Raw genomic sequence first — 19,551 nt, forward strand, 5'->3', positions numbered from 1 at the left:
AAAAAAAATTTCACATAAATTGCAATTTTAACAAAAAAAAAATCGCATAACTCAAAAACAAAACAAAATTTCGTTCTGAAAATACGATCACATTTTTTATATTGCTCTAATTTATATTAATTATTATTTTCTGGAGGCAAATGATTAAAAATAAAACCGCTTGGTTACATACTTTATATTCACCCTGTATATACTTTAAAAACCTTTTTGTAATTGCATAAAACTTCCAAATTCAAACGTACCTTTTAAAAAATGTTAAATTAATTTTAATTTATATCGTTTAATTTTGCGGTAAAGTATACAAAAAGCACTTGATTCCATATTTTTCGTTCACCCGGTATATTATTATTTAGACAAATAGGTATAATTAAACAACCCCACGAAGGTATAAAATAAATTGTCACGGTTGCACGCTTTGGTTAAAATAAGTAGTCATTAGGAACATCAACTTCAACAATTAATTTTCGCTAATTATAGGGAAGCCCCACCTTACTTTAGCAAAATTAACCGGAAAAAACATTATCGTATTACGGCATAGACCCACCCCTTTCTTGCTATAAAATACATTAATGCAATATTAGTATAAACAATATCGATTTTAAGTTGAAAAGATTCTTCTGAAACTTAATAAAAACTTGGTGCTGAAACCGAGAAGTTATAAAAAGCACTACACAAAAGTAGTGTTTGCAATTAAATTCTCATTAAAGTGCTTGAAAAATTTACGCTAATTCCACTAAATTTAATTTAAACGCCAACATTTGAATTGTATCATCAGCAGTTTTATTTATTTTTACTACTACTACTACATTTTGCCGCATTTACTACAAAATCACTGCTTTTGTGCACTCATAATTACAAAAAATACAGATTTCCGTAAAAACAATTAATAAAACTGAAAATTCTACTCCGCGTCACAGACAAAATGTTTATTTCATGCAAATGCACATTCCCAGACAAAATTAAAATAATTTTGCATCACTTTAATGGTAAATAATGCAAAGCTTTTAATCGCAAATTACAATACCATTCCAACTAAACGGTGTCAATTTATCAATTTCGCTTGTTAATCGGATTAAGTCTCATTATCGCATTTTCAACACAAGAAAAAATAAAATTCGGTTATGGAGAGGAGACAACAGCAAGTGTGAGTATTAAAATTCGGAATAGATTATATCCGACCGAAATTAATCCTTGTTGGATAGCTGGGTCTCCCGACCCATTGACAGGTGGCTCTGATTCAAACAAATGACTTCAAATATGCAAATCCCGAGACACTCCTATTCACCATGTTAATATGATGAACATGTCAACGTAAATTAAAACAACAGGATCTCATCATTCCCTTTAATGAATTGATGTAAAGCCAAAATCTCAACTAATTAACCGTAACATAGAAGAATACTAATAGAGGGATCGAGACTGTTTTTCAGCGTCTGTTTTTCAGTGAAAAGTGTTTTTCGTCCTGAAATTTGAGTGGTAATCCGTATTCTGGCATCAAACACGGATTTCAATTGATGCCACTTTAATCCCACTTGACCGTCCCATCAATCTCGCTAAGATGACATTCGACCATTTCCGGTAATGACATCAGGAAGAAGGCTTTCTGTTTCTTCTGAAACAGTGGCGCAACAATACAATCGGGAACCAGGGATCCAAGTCTAATAAATACCAATACAATTTTTTTCTAGTAGACTTAAAGAAATTCAATTCAATAGTATATTATTCAACAAGTGAGATGAATCGTGGAAATGGCCATTTCTCACAAGTTTAATACAATACTTTTTCTAATCTTAAACAATGACTGTAATATTTCATTTTATATTTCCTTTTTACTGTCAACATGCACATTAACCATTTTTTTTTATTTTCTCCACAACTGCAGAGAAAATTGAACTCTTTCTCCACAATTTGCAATTTTCACCACAGTTGAAGATTGAACAACTTTCTCCACTAAAAACGTTTGACAAAAATAAAAATTCTTTAATATGATTAGAAAAGGTTTATTTTTGTCAAAAATTTGGAGAGATTTTCTGTTAACACAAGGCGACAAAAAAAAGTCATGCCGTGACAACTTGACAAATTTTATATCATTGTGTTCGTCTCAGTGAGACAAATCAAATGCACTAAAAAAAATTTTAAAAAGTCCACACACTTTGAACAAAGTAATTTTTTTCTAATTTAAATAAATTTAAAATACTTTAACTTTAAAAAATCATTACTCAATAACTATTAGGCCGATTTCCTTCAAATAAAAACCATTCTCAAGGGATGGCCTTGCCCTTTAGAATGATATAAAATTTGAAATTGAATATTGGCAAACTTTTCTTCGATCAGAAAAATCCTACAAGTAATTTTTTTTTCATCATTACCATCGTGTAGAGCATCTCTTTATTAGTTGTAATCCAAATTTTCCGAAAAATATACCGAGTAGTTTTCAAGATATGATTTTTTGAAGTTATGGTTAGTTAATCAAGCATTGCTCCATATAGGAGAAATGCATGTTAATCTTACTTAAAATTGCATTTTTATAAAAGTATTTGTTTTAAGACTTTTCTTTTACTTAAAAATGGTCAATTGCACCATCTTTGTTCGAATTAGAATTTAAAAAACTGTTTGTTTACTTAAAACAAATAAAGAGTACCTGCGTACTAATTAAAGCATATAAAGAGTTTTTTTGTTGTAAAAATGAGTACTGATCATTGAACAAAGAGGATCTAGAAGTTTAAGGCACGAGTCTTAAATATAAAGGCAAATCTTTTTCAAATCAAATCACTTTCCATTCAGATTTCGACTTGTTCACTTTGTTCTATCTTTCTGAACTTTTTTTGAAAATGTTCTAAACAAATGCTTTCTCATCACTTTCGAGTGATGTTAAATGCAATAAGTCACCTGATTTATTTTGTTGGTACATTCTACGATTAGCTTCAGTTAGCTTGTAGGTAGTAGTTGTTGTGATAACAGTTGCACACGAAGCAACTGACTTATTGCATTCAACATCAGTAGAAAGTAATGAAAAAGCATTTGCTGAAAACATTTTCAAAAAAAGTTCAGAAAGCTAGAACAAAGTGACGAAGTTGGAATCTGAATGGAAAGTTATTTAATTTGAAAAAGATTTGTTCTTATATTTAAAGCTACTGCTTTAAACTTCTAGATCCTTTTAGCTCAATGATCAGTGATCATTTTTAGAACAAAAAAACTCTTTATTTGCTTTAATTAGTACGCAGGTACTCTTTGTTTGTTTTAAGTAAAGAAACAGTTTTTGTTTATTGTAATTAGAACAAAGAAGGTGCACTTGACCATTTTTAAGCAAAAGAAGAGTCTTAAAACAAATACTTTTATAAAAATGCAATTTTAAGTAAGATTAACATGCATTTTTCCTATATGGCGCAATATCAGAATAGCAAACTTTAACTTCAAAAAATCATATCTTGAAAACTACTCGGTATATTATTTTAAAAATTTGGATTCTCACTAATAAAAAGATGCTCTACACGATGGTGACGAAGAAAAAAAATTACTCGTAGGGTTTTTTTTAGATTACTTCGATTTACTTCGAACACTGTTCGAAAAAAAGTTTGCCAATATTCAATTTCAAATTGCATATCATTCTAAAGGGCAATTCCATCCCTTTAGAATGGTCTTTATTTGAAGGAAATCGGCCTAATAGTTATTGAGAAATGATTTTTTAAAATTAAAGTATTTTAAATTCATTTAAATTAGAAAAAAAAAAATTTTGTTCAAAGTGTGTGGACTTTTTGAAATTATTTTTAGTGCATTTGATTTGTTTTACTGAGACGAAGAAAATGATATAAAATTTGTCAAGTTCTCACGACATGACTTTTTTTTGTCGCCTTGTGTAATGTATTCTCGTTATCTTTTCTTATCCAAAATAGACTGGCTCAAGGATTCCTAACGTAGCACTGTTCATTTACTATTCACTAACTGATGAATGGCAGGGCTCCTGAAATTTATCCAGTCTGGATCTGCGAACACAGCCTTCAGCCACAAATAACACGAGAAAACAATTTGTTGTGACCTTCGGTAAGAAAGTCAACCGAGATGTTGATGGATGAGGCTAAAATCGAGCTTTCTGCAAAAATCAGAATATTTTCCAGGTATTAGCACTCAATTTTCGAAAAGAAAGAGTATTGGGTTTTCGCGTGACAAGTTCGTAAATATTTGAGGAATTTAATTTTCGTTTATCAGGAATTTGTGTAATGAATTCGGTGTTGTAATTTTTGCGGCCGATAATATTTCAGACATTGTTTTCAGATGAGAGGTTGAAGTTTTACAGGAATAATCTCATATGCTTAGGAATTCTGCTCAAAGGAGACACTCGAATTGAAAATTGTCTCTTAACATGATTCCAGAACCCTTAGATATGCACCCGAACTGACAGAGTAAATCCCAGCTGACGTTTAGTTAAGTTTATGTAATATATTTTCAGGATAAGGTTTCCACTGTGAATTTCAAGTACCTTGCAACGGAAAATGCAACATATGCTTTGAGACCAATCATTAGTTATTTTGACATGAAGATTGTAACATCGCAAGTCGTATTTTTATGAAATTCTCCTCGTTTTTTGTAATGCAAAATAGGCCAAAGAGATAAAGAGGGTGCTAAAGTGCAACACCTCTAAGTGGTTACATTTGTTGTCGGCTATCAGGAGCTGCGAATATTTTCTCATTCAGTTCCTTCCTATCGGCGAGATCTGTGCCAGATGTTTATAGGACTTACTTTCGCTATAGTAAATGATGTGATTTAACCACCGGAAAAATAACTTTTCTTCGTCTATCCGGAGATTTTCTCGATATTAAGCTCTAGTGTAGCATGTCCTTCGCGAGCTTTGAACGAAAATAAATATTTATAGAACAGTGCGCACTTGAAGCTCTCATTTAAATTCATGAAATCATGATTCATCACACAATTTAGGTATTACAAACAGTTGGAAATTGACAAGGATTCGAGTTTGACGCGGCTTTTTGTTATTAAAGCCGAAACTTAAACGCCCAAGTTGCGGAGGTGGCTCCCGAATTGCGCTCAATATTTTCAATGAAAATAGTTTTCCGAAAAATGTAAAAATAGGATAATAGGGTAGTACTTTAAAAAAAAATGTTGCTCATATATCGATTAAAAACCAAAGTTAGTATTAAAATTTATCAAAATTCACTTTCAGTTCAATTCAGTTTTCAACAAAAATTTTGGGCTCCGCAGAGTTAAATATTCTGTGGGATAGAGGAGTAAATTTTTTTATTCACAATCACTATAGCAATATCACGATTTCTAACCTTTTGGAGGTCGGGAAATTTGTTTTTACATCCCGTGGTAGGGAAATATTCATGTAAGATTACGAAGGTTAAAATAGTAGACCTAGTAGTAGTAAACATTTTACTTCCCTCACCAGTCCAAATTACAATAAAAATATATACAGGGTGAATATAAAGTTGGAACCAAGCGGTTTTATTTTTAATTGTTTGCCTCCAGAAAATAATAATTAATAGAAATTAAAGTAATATAAAAATGTGATCGTATTTTCAGGACGAAATTTTGTTTTGTTTTTGAGTTATGCGATTTTTTTTGTCAAAATTGCAATTTATGTGAAAAATTTTTTTTGAAAAAATTAAAAATAAAGCAGATAGTTGTAATCCTTAGAGTATAGCTTTTATGAGAAAAATGATTTTATAGTGGGTTGCCATTTAAAAAAATATTTTTTTTTTGTAGAACTCAAAAACAAAAGGAAATTTCGAAAAATTTTATTCTTTTTAAATCATCATATTTTTATAGTACTTTATGACTCATCAATTAGTTTTTTCAAAAAATAAATAGTTTAAGCAAAAAACCTTTGGTTCCATACTTTTTATTCACCTGGTATTAACTTCTCAGGAAAGTAAAAATTCTCTTTATCCAGCTCTCCTATAGAAATTGAAAAACTTGTTGCTAGAATATCAAGAGAAATTGTTAGTTTTGAGGTTTTTCTTGATGGGTCGTAGGGAAAATTCCATGTATTACACTAGAGGAAAGAGTGGCAACTTCCACCAGTGGGAGAAAAGGATCCTCCCTTGTAATGCAAATAACTATTTAGTTGAAATAAAGTACAACATTCTTCAATTCTTCACATTTTTTGCCCTTGAGCCGTTTGTGAAATTAATGTATTAGAGACATGTCATATGTCAATCGTTAGCGCATTTACATTTATATTAAATTTATGGATTGTATTGATTTACACACATCAAATAAGTAGACAAAGTATTTTCAATGCAAAGTGTCTACGAGTTTATTCCACTTCATTCAACATTTAACATAAAAAAATATAAATATTAAAGACAGCAATGTATTATAGAATGTAATAAATATATTCATTTTCATTTTACGAAAAAAAAAATCACCTGACTTAATAGAGACTTGAACATATCTGACATTAGAGTTGCTTTTATTGTGAATATTGTACGAGCTAATATTGGTAAAGTTTACAGATGCAGAACTAACAACAGATATGTATCCACTTTATGGAGAAAACACAAAGCGTTCTAAATTGGCTAGCGGCTAGGGTTGAAATATTTAACAATAGGAATGATAACTTCTACAATCGATAATAGGAAGGTATAGAAAGCACCAAATATGACTTAAATTTATCGAATTCAAAAATGTTTTGTAAAAATTATAAGGGGCTCGCGGCATAGCCGTTCTCCCCCGTGAAAAACTCACACTATCTGACTCGCAAATAATAGTTAATATTTTCTCCCACTTTTGCATAATATAATTCTCTCCTCTTTTGACAGTTGAAACAAAACAATAATTTTATTAAAGAAAGCATAAAAATAAGAGAAAAAATAGGTTGCCTAGGTTTATTAGCTCGATCCCTTACCTAACTTGTCCTTAATTCCATCCGATTTTGACCCTGTAAATATTACCCTCGACTTGTTTAATATACTATTAATTTTTCTAATCTGATTTAACACCTCAACTTCTCTCTATGCAAATGCGCCCTACTTTCCCAACCCTATTTAAACAAAGTGGACCTGAATCCAACTCTGGTCATATCCATATTCGATTTATAATTTCCCAAAACTGTCCGTAAATTTACAGTAAAAGCAAAAATGTGAACTTACCAGATAAGAATAAATCTTGCAGTGCTTGAACGGCTTGACACAAGATAGCCCAACACTCGGGCTCGGTAAGTCCCGAGGGACGTGCCGTCAAGAGTTGCCCCAAACTTGGACCCCCATGAAGACGAGCTTCTCTGATACGGGACCTCGACATGCTGGAACAAATAATAATTGAAATTACGGCAAACAGCCCTCGGTTAAAATTGCTATTTTCCGTCGATATTCTTTTAATGATTGGGGATTAATAGAGAAATTTCTCGTAAACTTCTGAAATTTAATTATTAAAGTATTTCATCGATTTTCCTTTATTGCAGCTCCCTAGCTCTCAAAATCATCACAATATAAACGAACCTGGATCAATGGCGATGCAGTACACCTTTTCAAACTTCCCAACAAATCTCATGTCCGATCCAACTTGATTAAAATAGGTTTTGATTAATTGCTGTTGCTGTGTAGGAAGTCGAAATAAAAGTAAACACACAAAAAACAACAGCTTTAATGTTTAATTTCGTTAGTAGGTGTATAATGCCGGATTAGTTGTATTCGAATTCAACAGAAATGTCAATAACATAACATCATACAACCCGTTTAATTATTATTATCTCTTTGAAACTAGGGTACAATTAAATGACGCACTAAATCACTTTTATTAGTGTTATCTTCGATGAACTCAAATCGTAAATTTCTGCACGAAAAACACATACACGAAAAAAAATACGTCGGAAGTACAAATTACAAATGAGCTAAATCAGTGAAGCGATTTTTCCAAATCGCAACTTTTCTCCTTCTCGGACAAACATTAATCTTAATATAGAGTCGGCTAAATGACGTCTGCAACAGCTTTTTACTCCATTACATTTGATAGTGTTTCGTTGGAAATGTACACTGACCGTAAATTTAACCATTTCCTGATAAACTACAACATTGAGAGAAATAAGAGGAAAATCACTATTAATAAGTGAAATATCCCGGCGCATCCACCACATTTGTAAAAAATGGTGGATGCGCCGGGTTATTCCAAAGTTTTCAAGCACTTACCACTCAATTTACCATAACACATAAAGATTAATCAAGAGGAGAAAATCAATTTGACTCGTCAACTAGTAAATTGATTCGAATCAAATTCGAAAAACATGTTTTTGACCAAGAAAGAAACTTATTACTTCAATTTATTCATTACGTTTAAAGCCCCTTTAGTCTCACATTTTTATACACTACTCCAAAAAATTAAAGAAACAAAAATTTTTCCTAATTTGATGATTTTTGAAATCGAAAAATGATTGTATCTAGGTTTAAAAAAACATTTTGAAGCTTTATGTTTCTAGTTTTGAGATCTTCTGGCAAAATTTCTGTGCTACGGCTAGCACGCAATCCTAAGTAATAGCGCGAGAAAAAAAAACATTTTTTTTTGTTTTTGGTCCACGTGGTCCACGGCCGTGGGGAATTTTTTTTACTTAAGTCAATGCATAGGCCGGATAGCATGTTTATTCACCTTTAATATGCTTTTTTCATATTCTCTTTACGTCAATTTGTCGCTGAGATATCTGACTTTAAATGTCAAAAATTGGTCAAAAAATTGTCCCACAATCAAGAAATGAAAATTTGTCTTTGTGAAGAGTACAGACAAGTCGTCGCGAATTTCAAATTTTTCACAATGGGTACTTTGTACCACCTAGAACCACGTGAAAAAATCCCAGAAAATGGTACCATCAAATGGGTGAAAAACAAAGCATCGTATGATGACCCACGATGTACTAAACCCGTTTTAATCCGGAGAAATGCTCCTGAAGGGTCAAAAACTAAGACAGATTTGGAAGCAAAATGGATTCCGGTACTACCAGGTCAGAAAATTGTCAACCAGAATAATACCATGAAAGCTCTTTTGGAGTAATTTTGTAACAAAAAGAAAAGAAAAGTGCAGAAATGTGTAGAAACGTGTAAATGAAAAAGGATCCTTTTGTTTTTGATCATCGATATTTCAGCGACCAATGACCACGCAGAGAATATAAAGGTAGTGTCAAAAACTGTAATAAATGAAAAAAGTGAAAAAATGTTTTTTTTTTACCTTCAACATTGATTTAGAAAGGGAAAAGAGTACTTTTTGCCTTGTTTTAGTAAATCTACCGCGTATTCATTAATATTGATGGGGAGACTAATGTTTTTAGGTGTTTTTACAGCTTAATGTATCCACCATAGCCCTATTAATTTTAAAATCGATCCATCGAAAGTTTTCAAACTTTACCACTCGATTAACCACAACACATAAAGATTAATCAAGAGGAAATCAATTTGACTTTGTCAACTAGTAAATTGATTCAAATCAAATTCGAAAAACATGTTTTTGACCAAGTCTCGTAAATAATTATTTCTTCGCGTTAATGCAAAACTTACAGTGGATTGAAAGCTTTTGTCTGCAGGCAAATTCGATTACTGTGTAAGTTAGCTTTTAACTGATCTCAAGACTTCTAATTCATTATTGATTGTGACTATAAAGACAACGATATTAACCCAATCTACCGAGTCTTAATTAAGAATTTCGTGACCTAAATTTCTAAAGCGAAAAATTAAAACGCAATTATTTGATCAAACGTCCCCATAATTGCATACCAAAATGAGTAAACATCATCACTCAACTCCAACCAACTTTATTTACGTGTAAATTCTTTAAAAAACTTGTGTGGCTCACAGAATCATACATTTCTTCGTGCTCTTGCAAACCTTTAGCAGGAAACAATTGCCAAGAGATTATTTCCGGATGCAACATCAATCTTCCACAGAATTTCTTACGGAGCTGTCTCTATAGCGCTAAATTTTCATGCATCTATAAGCAGCGATTCGTTTCCGGGTGATTTCCATACAAGAGCGATCTGTCCACATTTATATGATATACGATTTGAGCAAGTCTAAAGCGACATTTTCAACATCCGTTTCTGCGGTTTGACTTCCATAAGATGGGTACTGACACGTTCCCTACTCGACAATACCCAAATTAACCGATTCAACAACTATCAGGCATTTGCTCTAATTAAACTCGGAAAGCTGTATAAAATTTCAACAAATTGCGGTCCTTACCTCGCTCATCACAATCATCCCAGAAATAACACAAAGACATGAAAATCAATCTACGTTTCGAAGTTTTTCGTTACATTCGAAGTAAGTTCTCATATAAATTCAAAAAATTACAATTACAAAACTTTTCAAAAGTATTTTGGTGATTTTTGAAAGGCTGTAACTCATCGAAAAATGGTCGTATCTGAATTTTAAAAACCATTTTGAAGCTTTCTTTCTCTAGTTTTGAGATTTTTTGGCAGAAATTTTTTCTGTGCTACGGTTGCAAAAATGTTTTTGATTACTAATACTAATTAATTTAAAAAAAATTCGATTTTTTTTCAAATTTAGCTAAAAACTCATGCAAAATTGTAAAAAACTGAAAAAAAACTGTTTTTCTCATTTTGACGAAGATTAGACAATGCTCAGAAACAATATGTACAATTGTTCCTTTAATTCTTTGGTCCAAGAAAGCGGTTGAATGTATCGATTTTAGAATTAACAAGACTATGGTGGATACATTAAGCTAAAAACATTGGTCTCCCCTTCAATATTAGTGAATACGTGGTAGATTTACTAAAACAAGGTCTTTTCTCTTTTTAAATCAATGTTGAAGGTGGAAAAAAAAATTCACTTTTTTTCATTTATTCCAGTTTTTGACACTACCTTTATATTCTCTGTGTGGTCATTGGTCGCTGAGATATCGATGATCAAAAACAAAAGGATCCTTTTTCATTTACACGTTTCTACACATTTCTGCACTTTTCATTTCTTTTTTTTTTACAAAACTACACCAAAAGACCCTTCATGGTATTAATCTGGTTGACAATTTTCTGCGAAATTAGACCTGGTAGTACCGGAATCCATTTTGTTTCCAAATCTGTCGTAGTTTTTGACACTTCAGGAGCATTTCTCCGGATTAAAACGGGTTTAGTACATCGTGGGTCATCATACGATCCTTTGTTTTTCACCCATTTGATGGTACCATTTTGTGGGGTTTCTTCACGTGGTTCTAGGTGGTGCAAAGTACCCATTGTGAAAAAATTGAAATTCGTGAAGACTTGTCTGTACTCTTCACAACAACAAATTTCCATTTCTTGATTTTGGGACAATTTTTTGACCAATTTTTGACACTTAAAGTCAGATATCTCAGACAAATTGACGTAAAAAGAATATGAAAAAAGCATATTAAAGGTGAATAAACATGCTATCCGGCCTATACATTGACTCAAGTAAAAAAAAATCCCCACGTCCGTGGACCACGTGGACCAAAAACAAAAAAAAATTGTTTTTTTTTTCTCGCGCTATTACTTAGGATTGCGTGCTAGCCGTAGCACAGAAAAAAATTTTGCCAGAAGATCTCAAAACTAGAAACATAAAGTTTCAAAATGTTTTTTTAAACCTAGACACCATCATTTTTCGATTTCAAAAATCATCAAAAAATTTTGCAAAAATTTTTGTTCCTTTAATTTTTTGGAGTAGTGTATAAAAATGTGAGATTAAAAGAGCTTTAAACGCAATGAATAAATTGAAATAATAAGTCTCTTTCACGGCTATACTGAAACTGTAACATTTGGAAAGACCGATGGTAGCAAAGGTGTAAGGTCCGACATGCGAAGCATTGTTTTTAACTCATCCCCGGAGGCTCAATTCGCTTTCCTACTTCATTACAACCACAATTTAGTAGAACCAAATGATCCTAACTCAATTTCGACTTTTAGAATGCTTTTGTTTCAGCTAAATCGATAAAAAACAAATTATCTCAAATGGTTGTTTAAAATATTCTTAAATTCCTTTCTTCTTAAGTTCTCTTCGTTCCTTTCACCATCGCAATCAGAGTAAAGAATTTATAAATGGCACTTCGATATATCTCGATATTTCAATTTTTAATCGCCGATTACGGCAAAACTAAAGAAGTTGGAGCAAAAAATTTATCAAAAAAATGTTTTTTTATCTTCTAATTTTAGCTAAAGTACATCTATGAAAGTAGAATAAATAATGTTTTAAATTATACATTTGTAACATGTTCCTAGAAGTCAATTGTCGTCGAAAAAACTGCAAAATTCGCAATAGTTTACAAATTATTGTCTTTCTTCTATATGATAGAAAATTTAAAATGCTTTTCAACAGTACTAAAAATCTGAAGCTACAACCAATAATATATGTAAAACTAGAGCTAAATACTTTTCTTGGATCATGTGTTGGAAATAAAGCAATTACCACCAATCTGAAAAAATAGGTCTTGCGTGTAAAAATAGATATAAATGGGATTAGAGCATAGACCAACAATGGCTCGCAGCAGAACGATTAATCAAAGTTTTTCATTAAGGGTAACATCTTGAAGCAAAGCCTTTAGACTTATCACACACGTCCTGATTTTTTTATCTCTATAGACGCAATTTATTAATTCTCTTAATAACATTAAACGTAATAGTGAACCAAATCATTGAAGCGGCAGAAAGTAAGATTGATTCTTTCAACGTTCGCTTTTGGTCCAGTGTTTCATTTATTTCATTTGATCCCAAGCTTTCAATGTAAAAATAAATTTAAAGCGCTTACAAAACCACCCCTCTATAAAGAAGGCAAGAATAAGCCTCATCTATTCGCGGTGGAAGTTTTGTAAATTAAGCGAAAACTTTCAAAGTTGTACTGAAAGGTCTATAAAGCCACCGCCGGAAATGAGACGCCCATGTTCAGCAAAAAATTAAAGAGGCGTGTGAGGTTTAGGCCAATCAATGCCACACACAGAAAAGCACTTCTTTAATTTGATTTTTTATTTAGATTTATTTATTAAATGCAACTCAGATAACCTGAGCTCTAGAAGTTATAAAAAATTTCCCAGCTTAGTTGTGATATACTATTAGTTCATAATGCATTTTCGCATATACACTGTTTTAATTTTTTTATTGTTTCTATTTTCTATCTTGTTTGACACAAAAAAAAAATTTGCCTCAAAACGAAAAACGTTAGAAAGTCAATAAAATCAAAGACTTATCTGCTGGGAACAAAAAATATTGAACAGACTTCGATATTTGTTGCATGTTGAGGTCGTGATTAAAGTTTATACCAAATTGAAGCCTTCCGTTTTATTACCTTCTCTTTTATCTTCGTTGTTATCTTGAGAGCTGTACTTCTCTCCCAGATTACGATGTTTGTGATGACATGAATTAGCATAATTTCACAAATTAATCGCTTCTCGTATAATCTTACCAACAAAAATTCTCAATTCGTTTCACGAAATATTGTGATGAAGTTAAAAATTGAGAACGTTTAATTACAACAAAAGACGTGATGGTAATAACGTAGAATTATTAATTCTTTTCATTAAAATGTTCTCGTTTACTGACTGGTATAAATGGTATAATCGTCAATCACAAAAGTGTTGGGTAATTTCGATTTTATTAAACGGTGATAAACGTTCTGATCCAAGCCCGAATTACTAAGTGATTTTATTAATTTCAGGTCTACATTAATCAACTGTTATTAATTTTTTTTTTCTTTAAGAAATAAAAATTTTATGATTAAAGAAATAAAATCGTCTGACAATAAAACGAACACATCTTCGATAAATTCGTTCAAATAAAAATCTTTATTGTTAGCAATAACAGTCATTTAAACATGTAACTGCTAAACGACGATCGCGAAAAAAGCTTATTTCATTTTATTAGCCTTTAACCTAACATTACCACTAAATAATAAGAGTTAAAACTCTATCACATTTTTTTCATTTTTCTTAATTAAAAAACAGAGAGATGGCAGCTTTTGAAAAGCCGTTAATGAAAGCGACTTTTCCTTCACCTTCTTTTTTTTTTAAATTCATTGATGAACTCACAATTTAAGCTCCATAATTCAAGTAAAGTCAAGTGTTTAAAACGCTTGGACCGTAATGGACTCAATATTAGAGGACGAAAAGCCGCAAAGCGTTTCAGGACCTGATAGATAGCTGCCAAGTCATTGATAGATGGTTTCAGGGTTATACTTCTCTTTTATTTATCTCGTTCTGACTGCTGAAAACCATTGAATAACAACAGAACTCACATTGTCAAATTGCTTCGTTGATGGATTATCCTACTGTACTAAATTCAATATATCGACCGAGCTTTTTCACGGTTTTTACAACGCGAAATTGAGTCTTCAGCTTCCACTATAAACTTAACAACAGATTTCGACATAAATATTTTCACAACACCTAGATAAAAGCACGCAATGATCGTTAAAAGTTGAGAGTCAGAGGCCGGAAAGACGATCAATCATAACGTTTACTGTCCGAATTAAGGGCAAGTTTTGGTCAACGACCCTAAATTTTGATCCTAGAACGTCAGATGCTGCTTACTAACGACGTCGTTAATGCCAAGCTTCGACTATTTGTGACATTAATTTTGACTTTATTTCTGGTAGTTTTTCCACGACCAAATCGATAACTAATTCATAATAAACCAGGCGTGGAGGAGTCTCTTCTAACGACACGGTCGATATGAACATTAATAAATTGGAACAAGATATTAAAAATGTATTATACAAAGAAGCCAAAGTGATTAGTTTTGAGAACAATTTCTCCTTTATCAGACACATGAAACAGGAAAAAATAAATCGTCATTTTTCACAAGAAACTGCTCAAACAGATAAATATTATTTAATCATTACCGAAAAAAAAGCTTTCAATTAACTAATATTCCCATTAAATGCAGCTGAAAATGCAACTTTTACTGTAAGTAGTAAGTAAACAATTCCAAAAAATAAATTATTTTAGTTTTAAAAATGCATTAAAAATAATGTTGTTGTAAAAGTTAACTTAAGGTAAGTCTGGGAGAGATGGACCACATTTTGAAAAACCTACTGTAAAATTACGATCTTCATTTCAATTCAAACGGCGAATATTTTTTTTTCATAGCATAAGACGTCTTATAAAAGTAACAAATTTAAAAACACATTCTTCTAAATATATACACAGTGTGTCACCAGATAGGTGTAACAACTCTTATAAAAGATAAAAAATTATCGATTTAAATTCTCATTTATTGGGGTTTAGCCCTGCTTGGTTAAAGACTAATTTCTAACATAATTTTAGTTTTATAAAATTAAGTATGCCTTGGAAATTTTTGAAAAAACCGATTTTTCTATAAAGTGCCTTTTGTGTGGCAAATACAACAAAAATTTATTAAAATAAGTTATTTGGAATCAACATCTAGGCCCATATACTAAGTTTCAAAATCATCGGCCAACTATGATTTTTCATCTTTTTTATGTTTATTAGTACTAAATAAATTTTTGAAGTTTATATTAATAAGAAGTAATTACCTCAAAAAAAAAATTAAATAATGATTTTCAAATTTGGTATACAGGCCCAATTGTTGATTATAAACAACTTTTCTTTATAACTTTTTGTCGTATTTGCCACATAAAAAGCACTTTACTGTACAAAAAAATAGTTTTTTTTTAAATTTCCAAAACATACTTAATTTTTCAAATCTAAAAGTATGTTAGAAAATAATCTTTAACCAAGCAGGACTAAACTGCAAAAAATAAATATTTAAATCAAAAATTTTTATCTTTTACAAGAGTCGTTTCACCTATCCACCTATACTGTATATATAAAAAATATATATTTATACACMGTGATTCAAAAAAACTATACAATCTCGATTTAAATTTTAATTTTTTAGGGTTCAGCCCTGCTTGGATAATAACTAATTTCTAACATAATTTTAATTTTGTAAAATTAAGTATGCCTTGGAGATTTTCAAAAAACCTATTTTTCTATAAAGTGCCTTTTGTGTGGCAAATACAACAAAAATTTATTAAAATAAGTTATTTGGAATCAACATCTAGGCCCATATACTAAGTTTCAAAATCATCGTCCAACTATGATTTTTCATCTTTTTTATGTTTATTAGTACAAAATAAATTATTGAAGTTTGTGTTAATAATAGTTATTTATTCGGCGAGTTTGAGTGTAAATCGGACGGATTATCTCACCGAGTGGGTTATTACACCACGAGTGTAACGAGTGGTTTAACATCCACGAGGTAGAATAAAGCGTCCGATTTACACTCAAACGAGTTGAATACAACATTTTATTCTTCGAATTATACTCAATAAGGCTTAAACTTGCTTTAAATCTGTTAAAAATAATCTGACGTTTCGTATTAAAAAATGCCAAACAGTTGTCAAAACTTCCTTACACGGAAGAAAAAACGTAAATTTAGACAGTGTCGAAGAATAAAAAGTAATTACCCCAGAGAAAAAAAATTAAAATAATGATTATCAAATTTGGTATGCAGGTCCAATTGTTGATTTTAAACAACTTTTCTTTATAACTTTTGGTCTTATTTGCCAGATAAAAAGCACTTTACTGTACAAAAAAATAGTTTTTTTTGAAAATTTCCAAAACATACTTAATTTATCAAATCTAAAAGTATGTTGAAATTAATCTTTAACCAAGCAAGTCTAAACTCCAAAAAATAAATATTTAATCAAAATTTTTTATCTTTTACAAGAGTCGTTTCACCTATCCACCTATACTGTAGGCATGTATAAAAAATATATATTTATACACGGTGATTCAAAAAAGTAATACAATCTCTTATATGGTGATAGAAAACGTTAAAAGAACCCAGATATGTTTTTAAAACTATTCTACGCCGCGTTGTTTTGAAAATATGAATATTTAAAGATAGCACAAAGTGTTAACACTGAAGTACATTTTGAGCCACCTTGTGCTTGCACTCAAAAATTTGAAATATTTGTTACTACAAAAACCAATTAATTTTTGATGTGCTGTTGCCGACTTTACCCCTTCAAAAAATCTCTACTTTTGATAAGGGTTTTTCCACGTTTTACTTATTATTTTTAAGATTTTCTCTATTTTTAAATATCCTAAATGCATGTTTAACGTCACTTACTAGTAAAATTCATAATTACTTAGCAAAAATTAATAAAAAAATAATATTAAACTTGTATTTTCAAAAAGTTATAGCTACCTAAAAAAAGTTGATACAACATTTTTGTTTGCAGATTTAAGAGTAATTCAATGGTTTAAAAAACCCTTCACTCCCCTTGGTCCATCTCTCCCGGCTTTACCCTAATTTATGGGTTTTGTAAAATATTATTCAAATATTGATTGCTGAGACCCCAAAAACCCATTTTGCTATTTGGTTGACTCTCAATAGGTGATAAAATAGCACCTTTGAGCTATGCAAAAGTTCAAAAATAATTTAAAAAAATAGTTATTCTGTAACAAGTTTAGAATAAGGCATAGTCCCACGAGCCGAAGACAAGTGTGATGATTCCACTATCGGAATTTCGAATTATTTTGGAATTACAAAAAATAACTTATAATTACAGAAATTAATTTGGAATTATAAGAATTACGATAGATTATTGGAATTTCGGAGAATTTTTGTTGGAATTGAAATTGATTGTACCTTTTTTTTTTGAAGTTAACGGCCCCTCGTTTTTGAATTAACCCCTGTATTTTTTATTTTGAAATTAAGACAGGGTACATACTGGCCATTTTCTAGACGTGATCAACGGGCGATCCTTGGACGTCCGCCGACGTGACGGTGACATAGCATTGCAGCGGTCTGTCTTCAGGTTCAGGTCGTCTCCCTGGCAGGTAGTACACGAGACATGTGACCCCCACCAGGAATAAGAAGAACACGAAGACGATGTCGAACATGATGAGGGAGTTCCACGTAAGCAGTCGCATCACAGGCTGTGTCGTCAGCCAATAAAAGCATCAACGCACAACATTACCAACAGCCACCCTTCCGGTGAATGCAACAAATGAACCGTACACATCCACCTCACCAATTTTATTTAATTTCCGACTTTATCGAGTCAAAAGTGCGTCTTTTCTGGAAAATCACAACAAACGTCCGTGGAAATGAGCCGGAAAAAATTGATAAACCCGTCGCACCATCAGAAAATTCCAACCTTTTTGCCTAAGCAAGCGCAATTGGGATAAATCGAGACACTGAAATCTAATTAGTCCAGACCGATCCTGAAAGTTGTCGCGGTTGTTTTAGCGCAACCCAAGCACGTAAATAATTACTTTTCACATCATTTTCGATATTTTGTACGCAAACTTTGATGACATCCAAACTTCGTTGCATCCAAAAAGCTCGGCTATTCTTAAATTTGTTCAAACTTTTTATAACTCATGCAAATTTTTACTTTTATTAGCTGTGTTTTTATGTTGCAACTCGGGTTTAATCAAAATTTCAGAAAAAAATCAATTTATTCAGAAAGCAGTTTATTTTTCAGAGATAATTTACCAAAAACCATTAGCAAACATTACCTGAATGTTGATTCATGACAAATATTGACGAAATGTGCAAATCCCTTATTGATTTCCATCTTTCTGTCGGTAGACCTAACAATTTACAAAATACGAAACAATGTTTTCAATTAAAAACAAAATCCCCATTAAATGCAATCTCAACCTATTATTTGGGTATGTCCAATACCCGAAAAGCCAATTCCTCTGTATTTCTCTAATAAAACAAATCATTAAGTTGATTATGCAAGTATGAAAAGTGCTTTCACTGTTGTTTCAAAGTTATTCGAATTTATCGAGCAAAGTTGTCGACATCACAACCAACTCGGCTTTTGTCTACAACCCTTTACCAAATAAAATTAATCCATTTTGATGAAAAATATCGTAAAAATAGAATTACTATAATATCAACTTTTTCCAAAATACAAAAACAAAAAGTGAGTGAAAAAAATTGAATTATGCAGAACGCGTCATCCCCAGACAATGAAGTGTCATTCCATTAGGTAAAGGATTTTTCAGATGAAGCCTTAACACATTTCCGACGTAAAGAAAATGCCCTATCCACCTGTTTAAATATGTATGAAATGCAAAAATAAGCAGGTGTTATTATTTTACCAAAAAAAATTACGTTCATTAATTGTTATTAAAACAGTACTTGAAGAAATAAAATTCTCTTCATTTCATCCCTCTAGCAACTAGGACATAAGCAATTTCACTGATAATTTGTCATCAAAAATTAAAAATTGGCATAAAACCCCAAAAATAATGTGCTTGAAAGTAATAACGCTCCCCGTTTGACAATAACCCAATCCAAATGAACTATTGAGATATGAAAGCGCTGTTTTCGAATGTAAAGTTCGTTTGAATATGATCAAAAGAACACTGCTAAACGGGGGAAAAAGAGTAATAAGATCATTGTTGACAAACGTTCGTGATATCAGAGGGTAACAGATCAAATATTTAAGCGACCCTTTCGAAGGCGTTATTGCGAATGTTTTAACACAAAAAATGAAGCAGATTCGACGAGGATATTCTCTATTGCTCGCATTATCGACATATCACGCTTAAACGTGGGATGTGATACTTTAACCCAATTACCCCGGAAGGAAATATACGATT

At 31.5% G+C, this 19,551-nt stretch overlaps 1 protein-coding gene across 2 annotated transcripts in view; it reads right to left on the reverse strand.

Annotated features, from left to right (window-relative positions):
* Positions 1-19,551, reverse strand: part of LOC123007432 (FERM and PDZ domain-containing protein 2-like) — an 83,641-nt gene that overhangs the window by 40,759 nt on the left and 23,331 nt on the right. The window contains exons 1-2 of one of the 2 annotated variants that reach the window (XM_044402729.1): positions 17,661-18,058; positions 7,110-7,261 (exon numbers count right to left, since the gene is read on the reverse strand). In XM_044402729.1, the coding sequence (XP_044258664.1) occupies positions 7,110-7,260 (151 nt within the window). In that variant the 5' untranslated portion in view covers position 7,261; positions 17,661-18,058. Of the gene's footprint in view, positions 1-7,109; positions 7,262-17,660; positions 18,059-19,551 lie in introns of those variants that run through there. The other variant, XM_044402728.1, reaches the window with a different exon arrangement.

The sequence above is a fragment of the Tribolium madens genome, unplaced genomic scaffold (assembly GCF_015345945.1).
Source record: "Tribolium madens isolate multiple individuals breed KSU strain unplaced genomic scaffold, Tmad_KSU_1.1 Scaffold_3;HRSCAF=73;Tcas5.2_LG2, whole genome shotgun sequence".
Lineage (NCBI taxonomy): Eukaryota > Metazoa > Arthropoda > Insecta > Coleoptera > Tenebrionidae > Tribolium > Tribolium madens.